The sequence below is a fragment of the Triticum aestivum genome, chromosome 2A (genome assembly GCF_018294505.1).
Source record: "Triticum aestivum cultivar Chinese Spring chromosome 2A, IWGSC CS RefSeq v2.1, whole genome shotgun sequence".
Lineage (NCBI taxonomy): Eukaryota > Viridiplantae > Streptophyta > Magnoliopsida > Poales > Poaceae > Triticum > Triticum aestivum.
This window is the reverse complement of record NC_057797.1, coordinates 453,250,975-453,267,807: the sequence shown is the minus strand read 5'-3', so window position 1 is coordinate 453,267,807 and position 16,833 is coordinate 453,250,975. Positions and strand designations below refer to the sequence as shown.

Sequence of the window (16,833 nt, the reverse complement as noted above, 5' to 3'; positions counted from 1 at the left end):
GCAGAAAATGTGTGCTTCAAAACGGAGCGGAGGCATGGGGTTTAGAGACCCGGAGGCTTTCAATCAGGCACTCCTTGCCAAACAAGCATGACGAATCTTGCAGTACCCATCATCTTTGTGTGCAAGAGTTCTGAAGGCAAAATATTTCAAGGATGACTCCATATTGACAGCCTCGTGTCCGGCGGCGTCATCCTTCACTTTCAGGAGCATTTTGCATGGACGAGATCTATTACGTGAAGGATTAGTGTGGCGCATTGGAGATGGCTCAAGTATTAATATTCACCATGAAAACTGGATTCCCAGGAGTGGTCCTTGAGACCGTTGGGCCAGGTGTTCATAAATGGTGTAACTAAAGTTGCAGACCTGCTATCACCGGATGGTAGGAGCTGGAATCTTGAACTGGTCCAACGCATGTTCTTAGCCGACGACACAGCAGATATCAGAAGGTTAGCGATTGGGGGCCCTGGAACGGAGGATTATCTAGCCTGGAATTATACGAGGAATGGCTCCTTTACAGTGTGGTCGGCTTACCACTTCAACATGGCCAGAAAGAGTGCACGATCGGGACAGCAGGGTCCCTCAAGCACGGTGAATATGCATAAGGGGTACTTGTCGCTGTGGGATACGAATGCACCGGGGAAGGCTAAGATTCATATGTGGAGATTGATCTGGAACGGACTAGCAGTTGGCTCGGAGCTACACCGCCGTAGGATTAAACCCGATGTCTTCTGTGTAGCCTGTGGGAGAGAAGAAACAATATACCATCGCTTTTGGGGCTGTCAACACTCGTGTTGTTTTGGCAACTGCTGAATTTAGAGAAAGGGGTGGCGGTACCCATACCGCCATATCACATGGAGGCGCATACGAACTTAGCAAGCTGGCTACTGGGCTGGTTGGCGGAAGCGCCAGACGAGGAAAAAGAGGCGATGGTGCAGGCAGTGTACGGGCTTTGGCTAGCCCGTAATGAAGCGAGAGACGGCAAAAGGATTAGTGCATCGCTAGAAGTGGTCTAGTCTGTACACTCGTTTTTGCGGGAATGGAAGGAGATCCATCCAGCAAAGATCAAGGGCGCTGCAGAACGAGTAATGCAAAAATGGGAGCCGCCGAAGGAGGGATGGATCAAGATCAATTCGGACGGTGCGGTTTCTAAGCAAAGAGATAAGGGAGAGGGAGGCGCGGTACTGAGAGATCATTATAGGGCCTTCAGGGCGGGAATGTGTCATCACTTCCCTCATATCAATGATCCAGAGGCGGCGGAAATCTTATCGTGTAAGCAAGCTCTAAGCGTGGCTAGGGAGATCAACGCGGAGAAGATATATGGAGCTTGACTGTCAAGGAGTGGTGAAGATGTTGAATCACTCACCAAAAGAGCTGTCGGCGGCTGGTCCTTGGGTGCAGGAAATTAAAACTTTGTTAAATTCTTTTTCTGAGTCTAGAGTGTCGTGGGTTCGAAGGTCTGCGACTGTTGCCGTTCATAAATTTGCAAAAGTAGGTGTAGGTGATGAACTTTGTAAGGTGTGGTTGGGGCTTCCCCAGACTTCGTGTTGGATGTTATCTCGGATGAAATTCCGAGCTTTGTTCTTTAAATAAAGCGGCAACAGTTCTCCTTAAAAAAAAAACCAGCGGCAGCAGCAGGACCCGCCGGACCATTTCCCCGTTCGGCGACGTGAACAGCGACCGAACACAACACACAAAGACGAGCCCGTTGAAACCGGCGGCCGAACCCAGTCCTAGTCCTTCCTTCCTCCCCCACCTCCTTCCAGCCCACGCCCCCCACCCCGATTCCCCCAAATCTCCATGCCGTTGCCGCTCACCGCGCCCTAGGTCATGCCGTCCGCCGGGCCGTCCATGTCGGCGGCGGATGGGCTCCTCGCGTTGGCGGAGGAGGCCGAGCGCCGCCGCGACTTCACCACCGCCACCTCCTGCCTGGAGTCGGCGCTCAGCCCGCCCCACGCCGCCTCGCTCCTCCCGCTCGCCGAGGCCCGCGCGCGGATGCGCCTCGCCGGCCTGCTGCTCGCCCGCTCCAAGGGGCTCGCCAACGCCAAGGCCCACCTTGAGCGCGCGCTGCTGGTCCTCAACCCGCTCCCCTCCGCGCCGCCGCGCCTCAAGCTGCTCGCGCACTCCCTTCTCGCCACCGTCTACGGCCTCCTCGGCGCCGTTCCGTCGCAGAAGCACGCGCTCCGCCGCGGCCTCAGCCTCCTCGCATCCGCCTCCGCCTCGGGGCTTCTCCCCTCTGGCCCGGCCCTCCTCTGGACCAGTAACTTCCAGGCGCAGCTCGCCTCCGCACTCGTAGTCGACGGGGACGCCGCATCTGCTCTCACTACTCTGTCTGCCGGGGCTGCCGCCGCTGCCGATCTCGACAGCCCCCAGCTCGACCTATTCTTCGCTGCCACCGCTCTCCACGTCCACCTACTCTGCTGGGAGGACAACGCCGCCGTTGAAGACGCCGTCGCGCGCGTCTCCCAGCTCTGGGATGCGCTCACGGCCGAGCAGGTAAACTCAAGTTAGCTTTTTTTTTTCTTCACCTCTTCATTTTTATGCTGTCTGTAGCAGTGAAGAGATATAAACTTTGTGTTTTGTTGCATGCCATCTTATGCTTATTGGATGCAGAAGGAGCATTGGGTTGGGCTGTTCTTCTACACGGAGCTGCTGCAGACTTTCTACCTGCTCAGGGTCTGTGACTACAAGGCTGCCTCGAAGCATGTGGAGAGGCTGGACACCGCTGTTAAGAGCGAGATGGAGAGGGGACGCCGTATTAAAGAACTTGGTACTGAACTCAGTGCAGTAGAGGGAACGCTAGCGCAGACCATGTTGAAGGAGAGGGAGAGGGTGGCTCTAGCGCATAAGCAGGGGCAGTTGAGAGCTCAGCTGCAAGCGTTGTGCGGGTATGACACATTGAAAGATGTGTTAGATTATGGGGACAAGTTACTGTTGGCACCACCGCCGGTGCACGGAGAGTGGCTCCCACGGACTGCGGTGTTTGTGCTGGTGGATCTCATGGTTGTGATGGTCAGTCGGCCAAAAGGCATATTTAAGGAGTGTGGAAAGAGAATACATTCAGGACTACAGCTCATCCATGGTATGTGCTGTTGAATGCTACTCCCTTTGTTCACTTTTATAAGGCCTTGAAGACATTTCAGACAGGGTGCAAAGTAGCTCATTTTCAGTTGTCTAAAACGACTTATAAAAGTGAACGGAGGGAGTAACTTATTTGAAGTATTGCTTCTGAAGATGACGTGCTTATAGCTAACTACACATGTTATACGATTCAAGATAGCAGGCCCAGCTAGTTTACAACCATGGGTGTCAAATAGTAGCCATTTTTTTACCAAGTCATGGTCCTTGACGGGTACTGAGGTCCTGCTTTACAGGGAGGTGCTTATTAAACCCAACCGTCAATACTGTGAGGGTTACAATTGTATTGCCTTCTAGGGTTTATTTTGTGAGGTGTTTGTGTGGTTTTATTAATTTCAGTATTTGATATAATTAACTGCCATTCTAGTAATCTCACAACTGTCTTTTTGTGGATGCTTTTTTCGTACTACAAGGGCTTCCCTATTCATTATCATCATCACTCTGCTTATCCTTGTGAACCAGATAGAATCTTCTTCATTTTTGGCCCATTCACTTCCTCGTTTCCTGTGGAGAACACATTATCGCTAGTAGTAATTTTGTGTGCGATCCTCTCATGTTCCAAGTTATCCCACTTCCACTCTCCCCTTTGAAATGCAACGATGCTGTTCATCTCAACGAGAGGGAACATATCAATGATAAGTTTGTTTTATTGTTCGTTCATATGAGCAACAAATCTATAAAGGTTGTCCATTCCAGAATATTTTCAGCATTTCTTGATACATGTCTATGGCAAGAATGCAGTGACAGCAACGCTCATATGAGAAGTGTGAACTTTCCCTTTTGCTTAACAACAACCCTTACAAGGTGGTGGTTTTAATTTTTGTTTGACAACTTGAGATTGATCAGTACCATTTATCATGATCTGGTAAGATCTTCAGCCAACTTAGGAGGATGTTTGGTTTCATCAGATGCTACTTGGCTGATGTGACATCCTAGCTTAGAAGGAATGATAGACTGCTCATATCAACAAGGTGCACCTTCTTTTCCGGGAGCGCATCTCCAATAACCTCTGGTTAAGTGTGCTTGGCTTGGAGCAATTTGGGGATGTGTGACCGTCCGGGAACTTCTTCCCCGTTGCGCACGAGTGAGGACAATGTGTGGAGTGTTGGTCTGTGAGGCCAGTCTAGATCTTGCTATGAGTAACGACTGCTGGTCTGGGTGAGAGGTGGGATGTTACAGCTGACCCTTGGGTTTCACAATATTCCATGGCCATTTTTCTTGTTGAAGCAAACTCCATGAAGGTGCCAATGTGAATGTTGTGACATAAATGGATGAGAGGCATATATAAATGGGAGTGGCCATGTTGATGCAAATGGTGGGTTTGAGATACATGATGTAGTTAAGCGGAAAGACTGAAAATGACGGGAAATGAGTCTTTGACGTTAAATTGAATATTTTGATTTTTAACTTTATTGGATGATTATTTTAGGCCTTACTAAACAAGTGTTACACAAAATAATGAAATCTTGTTTTACATTTTAATAAAGTCCACTTTGCAACCTTTTAACCCTTGCCGAAGTTCACGTTACAACCTTCAATTCCTAAGCCATTTATTTTTATCCCAAACCCAGCTATAGACAATCTACACCATTAGGTCTTACATTAAACAAGTGTTTCACAAAACAATGAAATCATGTTTTACTTTTTATAATAAAGTCCACTTTACAACCTTCAACTCTTGCCAAAGTTCACGGTACATCCTTAGACTTGTAAGCAATTTATTTGTAACGCCAAAATATGAAAATCCATTCAGTTTAGCCCCTTGGTCCAATCTCAGGTGGCTTTGTGCTGATTCAGATTCCACATGGTGGACAGCTGGCACAACTAATCCACGACAGCCGTGGCCCTATCTCTCTTCTGTCTCCCATGGCCATTTCTCTTCTTACTTTCCCCAACCCAAGCTAGCCCAAATCTCTAACCCTGCAGCCACAAGATTATCCAAGGCAACAGTGAATATCTTCCAGGATATGATGCAGGTTGCGAGATTGAAAAGATGACAGGCAGGCTTGAGTTGGGGAGAGTGACAATATAGTTAAAGTCGTGCTTAAGAGAAGAGAAAGTCACTTGAGAGATGAGTGAGAGAGGGGGTGAATGGGTTTCATAGTTTGGGGTCAAAAATAAATGGTTTAGTAGTTGAAGGTTGTAATTTAAACTCGGCAAGATTTCAAGGTTATATAGTGTATCTTTTCTACTTTCTACATGCTGATTATATGCATTTGATAACATAGCTGTCGCCGCCTTTTAAAATTAAACCTGGCGTGATTTTGTAAAAAAAAACCTCAATTGATCAGCACCACAGCGTCCAAATTTACATTAGCTCCCTGCGTACCAGATTTATTGTCCATGTATGCCTCATGAAACATCAAACATGGTACACCTTCAATCCATCACCGGAATTTGCAAGGAGTAACCTCGACCCGCATGTACCACCTGTTGAGTAATCAAGGGCAGTAAATGCATTGATACATGTCAACCTTGCATAAGCTAACAGTAACCTTTCACCATGCATTTTTTCTTGGATATTTTAAACATGATCATATATATATTGTGTCTATGTTAAAGCTGAAATATATAGAAACTTGTGTATATCTATAATTTACTGGGCATTCACATTGTTTCACAGAGGAACTCTCGAAGCTTGGGATCGTCGATGGTGTGACAGGTACTGATAATAACTTCAGTTATTTTCTATGACAACTCTTTACAAATTTTATTGTGTACAACCATATTTTAGAGCTGACACTTAATGCATGACCCTGGTTACTATCTAGTTCCACAGTCCACACACTTTTTCCTTTGTTTGGTTAAGCAACATAAGCTCAAATTTTTCTAGAGAATATGCAAGAGCCTTTCATATCTTTCCATGAAGCTGGAAAAGCAGTTTAGATGCAAGAACATCTGCACCAAAATGGCGAGACATGATAATGGAAGTCAAATGTCAATCCCGAAAAGAACACTAAGCCTAGGAGGCTGCTCCTACAGTGGCTCAAAAAACAAACTCCCAGCCCTTGCTTCTTCCCATTTATCTGCCTCATCTTTGATCTACTACGTAACTTTTACCAAATCGTGACGGTCATTCTAAAAATCACGCCTTTCAGAAACAATCTTAAGTTGAGCTGATACTGTGAGTTGTCACGGTTCTTGTTGTCTTATGTGCTGGATATGCATGATACCTTATCCTGCTGGAGTTCCAATGTGGCAATCCTATGCAGACTAAATCAATTGTGATATGTTTAACCCTTTCTCATGTGGTCATATGTTCTTTTTTTTGTCCTTTCTTCCTTTTTTCTTTTCTTTTAAGAAAACGGAATTTGTAGCTCCTAGCTTGTCAATCTTTGCCCCTGCCAACTAAATCATCCATACAAGTCATGGGCCATTAATTTTGAATTTGGTGTGAACTACTTCATACCAGACATTTCTCTAACTCGCTGGGCTGCTTTAATGAATTCAATCTTCGGAATATCTATATGTCAATGAATACTTCCCTGATCTGCTCTGAACAATGATCTCTCCCTTATATGCAACAACTGTAGCAAAACCTTACCCGTTTCTTCCATTGCTACTCCATTAAATTTCTCATGTTATATTTTTCCGTGATACCTCTCTTTATCCTCATCTTCTTTTTCCACCCTTGTACTGTTGCTCTCAGCGCTGGGCTCCCATTGAATCACCAAATCTGCACCACATCATAACCTTATGCTTGTTTGCACCAAGACCACCCAATTTGATGGCCATGGGCGGCGCTAAGGGCCTAGATGAGTAATCTTTTCAGACAATTTTGCCTCCAACTTCTTTGCCGGCACTAGGTGCTGCCCTAGCTACAACTGCCCGCCGGTCATCAAGAAGGGGCAAGCTGGAGCTTGCCATGGTGTGCACATGGTGAAGTGTCATGACAACTGTGCCATTCTTTGCTCTTCACCATCCCCGCCGTTGACTTTAACGTGTCTTCTTCAATCATGCCCTACTATGAGTTTGACCAAGTACTCCTCCCATGCAGCCTCGCTGATGTTCGGCTCCTCAACTAAGCCTGTCCTTCCCCTAAACCTAAAATGCCAACACTCTGCATTTTTCACCACACCTTTTATCTTGTGCCAGCATTTACTTAAATTAAATGGGATCCCCTCAGCGGAGCGATCACAGTAGTGATGTTAGTGGCCCTTCATATTGCCCAAGCCCTCATATCCACCACTGGACTGTTTATTATTATGGTTTGGACTATTTCTTGTTGTGGCCTGCCAATCCCGCACAACCACCGCCGTTGACTTTAACGTGTCTTCTTCAATCATGCCCTACTGTGAGTTTGACCAAGTACTCCTCCCATGCAGCCTCGCTGATGTTCGGCTCCTCAACTAAGCCTGCCCTTCCCCTGAACCTAAAATGCCAACATTGTGCATTTTTCACCACACCTTTTATCTTGTGCCAGCATTTACTTAAATTAAATGGGATCCCCTCAGCAGAGCGATCACAGTAGTGATGTTAGTGGCCCTTCATATGGCTCAAGCCCTCATATCCACCACTGGACTGTTTATTATTATGGTTTGGACTATTTCTTGTTGTGGCCTGTCAATCCTGCACAACCACCCAACTGTTTCTTTTGAGTTTCTATGGAAACTGGTAGCACACATCGCGAGATCCATTGCCATGTAGTCTATTCATCGAGGACCATCGATTATCATGTTCCACCATGCTCGCCTGCTTGAATGGAGATGTCAAATAAGGGGCATGTATGTCATTGTTCAGTGGTACATCAGGGACCGGGGGAATTGTTCTGTCGTATATAAAGAACTTTCTCGTAAATATTTTGTGCGTCGCAGAAAAAAAAGTGTTGTACCCCAGCATAAGCTGGTGGTTGCTGACTTCCGCTTTTGGATTCGTGTCCAGCGGGATAAGCGTGCCAAAGTCGCTAGAACGGAGTGGTGGAAGCTCAAGGGGGAGGTAGCTCAGGTGTTCAAGGAGAGAGAGGGTCATTAAGGAGGGCCCTTGGGAGGAAGGGGGGGGGGGATGCAGACAATGTGTGGATGAAGATGGCGACTTGCATTCGTAAGGTGCCCTTGGAGGAGTTTGGAGTGTCCAGGGGAAGTGAAGATAAGGATACCTGGTGGTGGAATGATGATGTCCAGAAGGCGATTAAAGAGAAGAAAGATTGCTTCAGACGCCTATACCTGGATAGGAGTGCAGACAAGACAACATAGAGAAGTACAAGATGAGGAAGAAGGCCGCAAAGCGAGCTGTTAGTGAAGCAAGGGGTCGGGCATACGAGGACCTCTACCAATGGTTAGGCACGAAGGAAGGCGAAAGGGACATCTATAAGATGGCCAAGATCCGAGAGAGGAAGACGAGGGATATTGGCCAAGTCAAATGCATCAAGGACGGAGCAGGCTAACTCTTGGTGAAGGACGAGGAGATTAAGCATAGATGGTGGGAGTACTTCGACAAGCTGTTCAATGGGGAGAATGAGAGTTCTACCATTGAACTGGACAACTCCTTTGATGAGACCAGCATGCGTTTTGTGCGGCGAATCCAGGAGTCTGAGGTCAAGGAGGCTTTAAAAAGGATGAAAGGAGGCAAGGCGATGGGCCCTGATTGTATCCCCATTGAGGTGTGGAAAGGTCTCGGGGACATAGCGATGGTATGGCTGACCAAGCTTTTCAACCTCATTTTTCGGGCAAACAAGATGTCAGAAGAATGGAGACGGAGTATATTAGTACCAAATCTTCAAGAACAAGGGGGATGTTCAGAGTTGTACTAATTACCGGGGAATTAAGCTGATGAGCCATACAATGAAGCTATGGGAGAGAGTCATTGAGCAACCGCTTAAGAAGAATGACAAGCGTGACCAAAAATCAGTTTGGTTTCATGCCTGGGAGGTCGACCATGGAAGCCATTTTCTTGGTACGACAACTTATGGAGAGATATAGGGAGCAAAAGAAGGACTTGCATATGGTGTCCATTGACTTGGAGAAGGCCTATGATAAGATACCGCGGAATGTCATGTGGTTGGCCTTGGAGAAACACAAAGTCCCAGCAAAGTACATTACCCTCATCAAGGACATGTAGGATAATGTTGTGACAAGTGTTTGAACAAGTGATGTCGACATTGATGACTTCCCGATTAAGATAGGACTGCATCAGGGGTCAGCTTTGAGCCCTTATCTTTTTGCATTGGTGATGGATGAGGTCACAAGGGATATACAAGGAGATATCCCATGGTGTATGCTCTTTGCGGATGATGTGGTGCTAGTTGATGATAGTCGGACGGGGTAAATAGGAAGTTAGAGTTATGGAGACAAACCTTGGAATCGGAAGGGTTTAGGCTTAGTAGAACTAAAACCGAGTACATGATGTGTGGTTTCAGTACTACTAGGTGTGAGGAGGTTAGCCTTGATGGCCAGGTGGTACCTCGGAAGGACAACTTTTGATATTTGGGTCAATGCTGCAGGGGGATGGGGTTATTGATGAAAATGTGAACCATTGAATCAAAGCCGGATGGATGAAGTGGCGCCAAGCTTCTGGCATTCTCTGTGACAAGAGGGTGCCACGAAAGCTAAAAGGCAAGTTCTACAGGACGGCGGTTCGACCCGCAATGTTGTATGGTGCTGAGTGTTGGCCGACTAAAATGCGACATGTTCAACAGTTAGGTGTGGCGGAGATTCGTATGTTGAGATGGATGTGTGGCCACACGAGGAAGGATCGAGTCCGGAATGTTGATATACGAGATAGAGTTGGGGTAGCACCATTTGAAGAGAAGCTTGTCCAACATCGTCTGAGTTGGTTTGGGCATATTCAGCGCAGGCCTCCAGAAGCTCCAGTGCATAGCGGACGGCTAACGCGTGCGGAGAATGTCAAGAGAGGGCGGGGTAGACCGAATTTGACATGGGTGGAGTCCCTTAAGAGAGACCTGAAGGATTGGATATCACCAAAGAGCTAGCTATGGAGCGGGGTGCGTGGAAGCTTGCTATCCATGTGCCTGAGCCATGAGTTGGTTGCGACATCTTATGGGTTTCACCTCTAGCCTACCCAATGTTTTCGAGTCGATGAGTCGACGGGTCGCTCGGGAGGGGCGACTCTAGACTAGTCGTGACTAGTCTAGACTCACGGTCGACGAGTCGACATGGCGATGAGTCGACGTGAGTTAAGCAGCAGGCAGTCAGGGGAGGAGGGGAGGAGCACACCACCAGCAGCAGTAACCAGGGCCAACTGAGAGATGGGCCACTAGTTATGCACTTCCCTGTGGCCCAAAAGCCCATCTAGTAGCTATATACTCCTCCCGTGACCTAATCCACAATCCACACTCCTCCCTCACCACAACCGCCACACATTCTGCTGCCACTCTCTTCCCATCAGTCCACCACTCCTCCCAGCGATGGATCTCTCAACTCCCCCGCAGCAGCTCTCTTGCCACCGCTCCTCCTCCCAGCCCGCTCCTCTTGCCGCTTCAGCTTCAGCAGCAGCAGCAGCGAGGCAGCACAACAGCATCATCAGCAGCACGGCGGCGGGAGAGTACTCCAGATCCAGCGCTGCCTCGAGTCGTTCGACCCAAAAACCGCGACTAGTCGTGACTAGTCGAGACTAGTCGCGCGAGTCGCTCGACTCATCCCAGGAGTCGAGTCGAGAGGCTAAGTCGGCCCTGCAACTACGACTCGTCGACTAGTCGTGACTAGTCAAGCGACTCAAAATCCATGAGCCTACCCCAACTTGTTTGGGACTAAAGGCTTTGTTGTTGTTGTTGTTTGTTGCAGAAAAAAAATCTTCATTAACTGCAGAAGAAATTATCATTTTACTGTAGTATTGTACTTCTGTTACCTTAACCTCATTTAATTTTTTGTCATTATATATTCAGAGGGAGATTTGGAACACTCAACTATATGGACGGCCGGGTTGTACTTGATGCTTTTACTTCAGTTTCTCGAAAACAATGTGGCTGTAGAACTCACGAGATCAGAATTTGTTGAAGCTCAAGAGGTACATAGAACAGCATATCCATATTTTTTACTAATACATAGGATGACTGCTCAAGGTTGCAAGTTTGCAACCGTTCTTCGTTATTCGTCTATGTATATGCTTTTCAAATATACTTATCCATTTTTTTCAAGGGCATCCCTGCCAATCTGTTTACTGAAACTAATATGTCTCGCAATATGTTGAGCTATTATATATTTATTATTGGGTTTGATATAAGCACATCTTGTCTGGTATAATAGGTCCAGTAATTGTGCCAGATACATTTCTTTCCAAACATCAGATCTATATATCCTATGGTTATTCAGCTAACCCTTTATTATCAATTCGTCATTGTTCCTGTAGGCTTTAGCACAGATGAAAAATTGGTTTACTCGTTTCCCAACGATTCTCCAAGGTTGTGAGAGCACAATTGAAATGCTAAGGGGACAGTATGCACATTCTGTTGGCTGCTTTGACGAGGCTGCTTTCCACTTCCTTGAAGCATTGAAGGTATTTTTTTCCTCTTGATATGCCAATGTTCAGGATATCGGTATCTGGTACCATATCGGTTGGGTGCTGAGTGGGGATAAATAGGCGAATTTTCCAGTAAGGGCTATTGTCCCACCGAGTAGCGATTAACTGACCGAGATGCTGATTAACTGGCCGATATTTGGAACAATGCTCCACAGTATGTTTCTTTGCATACTCTCTGCCATGCATTTCCTAGTCTCCTCTTGTATGCTACCAAACACATTAATATTCTGTGGGGATTCTGCACGCTGCACCTCCAACTGTGCTTCATGTGATTAATGATGTAAAAAGCTAACAACATCCGGTCATTGGTTACGTGTACAATGTGATCTACAATCAGGTTTCCAGTACAACAACAACAACAACAACAGCAACAACAAAGCCTTTAGTCCCAAACAAGTTGGGGTAGGCTAGAGGTGAAACCCATAAGATCTCGCAACCAACTCATGGTTCTGGCACATGGATAGCAAGCTTCCACGCACCCCTGTCCATGGCGAGTTCTTTGGTGATACTCCAGTACTTCAGATCTCTCTTTATGGACTCCTCCCATGTCAAGTTCGGTCTACCTTAGCCTCTTTTGACATTATCATGCACTGGAGCTTCTGGAGGCGTGCGCTGAATATGCCCAAACCATCTCAGACGATGTTGGACCAGCTTCTCTTCAATCAGAGTTACCTCAACTCTTATCTCGTATATCATCATTTTGGACTCGATCCTTCCTTGTGTGGCCACACATCCATCTCAGCATGCGCATCTCCGCCACACCTAACTGTTGCACATGTCGCCTTTTAGTCGGCCAACACTCAGCGCCATACAACATTGTGGGTCAAACCGCCGTCCTATAGAACTTGCCTTTTAGCTTTTGTGGCACTCCCTTATCGCAGAGAATGCCAGAAGCTTGGCGCCACTTCAACCATCCGGCTTTAATTCGATGGTTCACATCTTCATCGATATCCCCATCCTTCTGCAACATTGACTCCAAATATCGAAAGGTGTCCTTCTGAGGCACCACCAGTCCTATTATAATATAGCTAGCCATCTTTTAGTCAATATTCTATGCGTCCCAAGTCCGCTGAAGTAAAAACATGTATCAAGGAATGTAGATTTTTATATATTAGGCCAATTGTTCTTATGTTCTATTGCAACCTATCCAGCCCTTTTCTAATTAAAGAAGTACATTTTTTTCAGCTGACAGAGAACAAATCAATGCAATCTATGTGCCAAGTTTATGCGGCAGTCTCCTACATTTGTAAGGGTGACGCGGAATCATCTTCAGAGGTAAAGTAGGATTTTATATCACTCCTACATACCTGTCTTTTTCTGTATCAAGCCAGCTAATACAACTAAATGTTGCCTCACCTTTTTGGCTGTTTAGGCGCTAGAATTGATTGGTCCTGCTTACAGAACCATGGACTCATTTGTTGGGGTACGAGAGAAGACCTGTATCATTTTTGTTTACGGACTTCTACTTATGAGGCAGCATAATCCACAAGATGCACGGTGAGATATGATATAGTACTAAGTAGTGAAAATTAGTATAATGACTGCAGTGTAATGAATGTATTGTGCATCACTATAGTTTACATTTAGGATGAGTAAAAACGAAATTCAAATGTTTTAATAGATGTGATGTATAGAAATGATGAATATAAAGCGTAAACGTAAAGAAGAGTTGCTTAACATTTTTTATTTATTTCGCATCTGTCATTTAAGAGGGAGGGAAGGGTATATGATTTTTTTCCCCACTACTCCCGGATAAAAAAAGATTTTTCTTCTAGGGTTTCATATTTGTATTTCTCCTCTAGGATTCCATATTTATATTTTTACAGGGTTCCATATTTGTCCTCTTGAACTTTAAAGTTCATTGGAATTGGAATGGCAAAATTGGAGATCCCCTCTGTCGTGACTGGATATATAATTGTTTTCAATTTTTTAAAAGCCCACATGATCTCGATGCATTAAACATATGGTCACTTAGAAACAGAAGTTATACCACCATGTAGCTAATGTTCTGCATTATTTGTTTCCCACGGGTGTCTGCCACATTTCATTTCCTCTTTTATGATGAGTGAACTCTTGGCAAGTTTGCAGATAGTCAATTTCTATGTTGTTAATATGAAATGTTTCTACCTGATGCAGGGTTCGCCTTGCAAGTGGTTTGAGAATAGCGCACCAACAGTTGGGTAACATCCAATTGGTTTCTCAGTATTTAACAATATTAGGTACATTAGCACTTCAGTTACACGACACTGGACAAGCCAGAGAGATCTTGAAGTCATCGTTGACGTTAGCTAAGACACTTTATGACATCCCAACACAAATCTGGATCTTGTCGGTATTTACAGGTATGTCCTCAAGGTTATATTGATTTCTTCACAAGGCGATTGAAAATTTCATTTCCTTCCGTAGGCTGGTTGTTTAATCTCTTGGTATGCATTCTTGTTGTGACTGTCAATTTGTCGAATCGCTGGATGTTGATGGCAACTGATATCTTATTTTCAGAGTTATATCGAGAACTGGAAGAAAAGGAAAATGAAATGGAGAATTCAGAATATGGAAGTAAGAAAGAGATCGATCTGCAGAGAAGGCTGGCGGAAGCTCGTTCTCGCGCTTATCACCAGGAGCTGGTATGGTACCACAGCTTTGATTGAAGTTGATCCATTGTCTTGTTATATGGAAGTCTGGACAATTTTATTAGACTCTTTTGTCACCGAAAAAAACATGGAACACATTTATGCAAGGAGTTGAAGTTGAAATTGTGTTTCAGGTGGAGAAAGTGAGGATCAAAGTCGAGCCGCTGCACGACTTGTTCCAGAAGCATAACGATATGTCGGGCCTGCCGGCAAATGATGACCTTGACATCCCAGAATCAGTGGGGCTGTCCACTCCCCAGCCCTCGTCTGTGAGAAGGCTGGTTGATTCAAGCTCAGTAAGGCGCAGCACAAGGAGGCGGGTGTCTTGAGTCATGCTGGCCGTCCATCGGAGTGAATCGCCATGCTCCCCATAGAGAGAGCATGCTTGACATGTTAGCCTATAGGTCCCTCAGTTGTTGTTATTAAGTTTATTATTAGTTAATTGTACACCGCTGTAGCTTCATCTTCTGTTAACAGTTACTCCATCTTCCAAATTACTCGTCGTGGTTTTAGTTCAAATTTGTACTCGTTGTGGTTTTAGTTCCACGACGAGTAATTTGAACTAAAACCACGACGAGTAATTTGGAACGGAGGGAGTACTAGCAAAAGAGATCATGCGTTGCACCAAGAGAGAAATTCCACAGGCCCCTAACCCTATAATCATGACTCAAACCCCCATAGGTAGGTTCAGGTTCTTTATTTCAACACATGGTATCTCATCTCTGTTGACAATCACAACGCGTTTGAATGTGGTCAATCTTAAAGCGTCTCTCTCTGCATAAGATGAGAACTTTGCTTTTTTTCCTGCAAGGTTTTGATGAGGCGCGCATGCTTGGTTATAGATGGCTTGTTTTGTCTTCAATCTGGTTTTGTTGAGGTGTTCATGTCCACACTGGTTTGGCACCCGTATGAAAAAAATGAATCATGCGCTATTGATTAAGGTTGCATCCTAAATACTATCTAAAAAATATTTTACCAGATAAAATAATATCATATTTAGATTTTATTTATATTTTTAATCAAAATTCATGTATATTAGTAAAAAGAAAGGTATAGATTAATTGTAAGGGAATGGTTCAGTTTCAAGTGTATAGGTGGAAGTGGAACCATGATTCCAGAATAACTACGGAAAACCTATATGGTTGATGGCCATCGCCTGACCAAACGGCAGGGCGTTTCAGTCACATGCGCCAGTGCTGGTATAGGTTCGGATGATGATGGCATGGTTGTGTTGTCCTTTCTTGATATCAGTTTTTGGCACGGCATAAAGCGTAATCAAAATGCCTTCAAATAAAATGTACCAAATATGAAGAATCTCCATATGGTTAAAATGAACAACTTTGATATCTGGGTCATCATCATCCGATCTCATCTCAGGGGTGGAAGATGTGCTTGGAGTGCTTAGATTTGGCATCCGGAATACTGTTTGGCCGATTACGCCTCAAGACGGTCTCAGATGAAAAGGTGTTCCACATGAAATATCTTCGTCTCGTCGAGGCGATTAGTTTTGATATTTGAATTATCTCACTCTGAGGTTGTATGCAAAAGTTGCATCCAAACCCACGCCCAACTACAGTGGATGTCCGGATTGTCCAGGTTGGAAACCGAATCATCCGTCCAAAGGTTGGACAAAAGACCCATACGTGCAGACAACAGAAGGTTCAAAATTGAAGGCGAACCATCCAGGATGGAACCCAGACAACCAGGGCAAACGCCCGACTTGGAGTCCGGACATCCGGGCAATAACTCACGTTTTTCTCTACTGCAGAAATTGGAAAACAAGCAAAAACACCCTTAAGATTATCTCGAACCAAAAGACGTTCAACATGAAAGTTGTTCTTCTCACCGGAATGGATAAATTTGCTTTTGGGCGCATCTCCATCCGAGATTGCATGTGGTCTATGGGTCCCCAAAACCGAACTGCTATTTCATACCTACCTAATTCCGGGTTTGATTAATTTTGGGAGGATTTGGACAGGATTTGGAGTCCTTTTCTTGTACGAGAAGTTCAGTCGGCTCATAAATACATGAGAGGTGACGGCCGATTGAACAACACACACTCGACAAACACATGTACCACATTTTATCTTCCCTTTTTTGCTTTACCCTAGTTCTTCTTCTTCTTCTTCTTCTTCTCGTTCTTTATTGTTCTTCTTGTTGCAGGGCAGCGAGCCATGAGGCCCTGAGAGCGACCAGGTCGGTCTAGGGCAGCACATAGTCGTCGCACGCCTTGACGGGGTCCCTCCCAGCTTTCGGGTCTACATATGCGCCCGCCGGATAGCTTGCGCACCACATTTTCGGTTGGGTCTCCTTCGACGTTAGCCGTAGTGCATCACCGTCGGTGTCGAGTGTATACAATGACATGTTCGTGTGCAAGCCCCTTCTCCTGTCCCGACTGTGCGTCTAGCATCTTCGAAGGGCGTGTGGAGATGTGTCCCCGGTTGATCTTTGTGGGGTTCGGTCTGTGTTTTTATCTTCGATGGATCTGTTTGGAACCAGTCTTTATTCATCCGCGTTCATGTGTCTGCATGCTGGTCCTTTCAATCTATGTTTCTCTTCATCGACGATGGTAGCTGTTTTGTTACATTGGTTC

The 16,833-nt window shown here is 45.5% G+C and overlaps 1 protein-coding gene across 1 annotated transcript; it reads left to right on the top strand.

The window, feature by feature from the left end:
* Positions 1-1,730: 1,730 nt before the first annotated feature.
* LOC123188970 (sister chromatid cohesion protein SCC4) lies at positions 1,731-15,044 on the top strand. The gene is made up of 10 exons (XM_044601266.1): positions 1,731-2,493; positions 2,611-3,079; positions 5,759-5,797; positions 10,976-11,097; positions 11,440-11,586; positions 12,796-12,885; positions 12,983-13,107; positions 13,747-13,952; positions 14,110-14,234; positions 14,375-15,044. The coding sequence occupies exons 1-10, from the start codon at positions 1,828-1,830 to the stop codon at positions 14,567-14,569; spliced, it is 2,184 nt and encodes a 727-aa protein (XP_044457201.1). The 5' UTR covers positions 1,731-1,827; the 3' UTR covers positions 14,570-15,044.
* Positions 15,045-16,833: the final 1,789 nt, after the last annotated feature.

Bases quoted from the DNA above. Each gene is read 5' to 3' on its own strand.
- LOC123188970 (XM_044601266.1), top strand. From the start codon at position 1,828: ATGCCGTCCGCCGGGCCGTCCATGTCGGCGGCGGATGGGCTCCTCGCG. The intron at 3,080-5,758 runs GTATGTGCTGTT...ATTGTTTCACAG, and splicing joins AGGACTACAGCTCATCCATG to AGGAACTCTCGAAGCTTGGG. The intron at 11,587-12,795 runs GTATTTTTTTCC...CATTTTTTTCAG, and splicing joins ACTTCCTTGAAGCATTGAAG to CTGACAGAGAACAAATCAAT.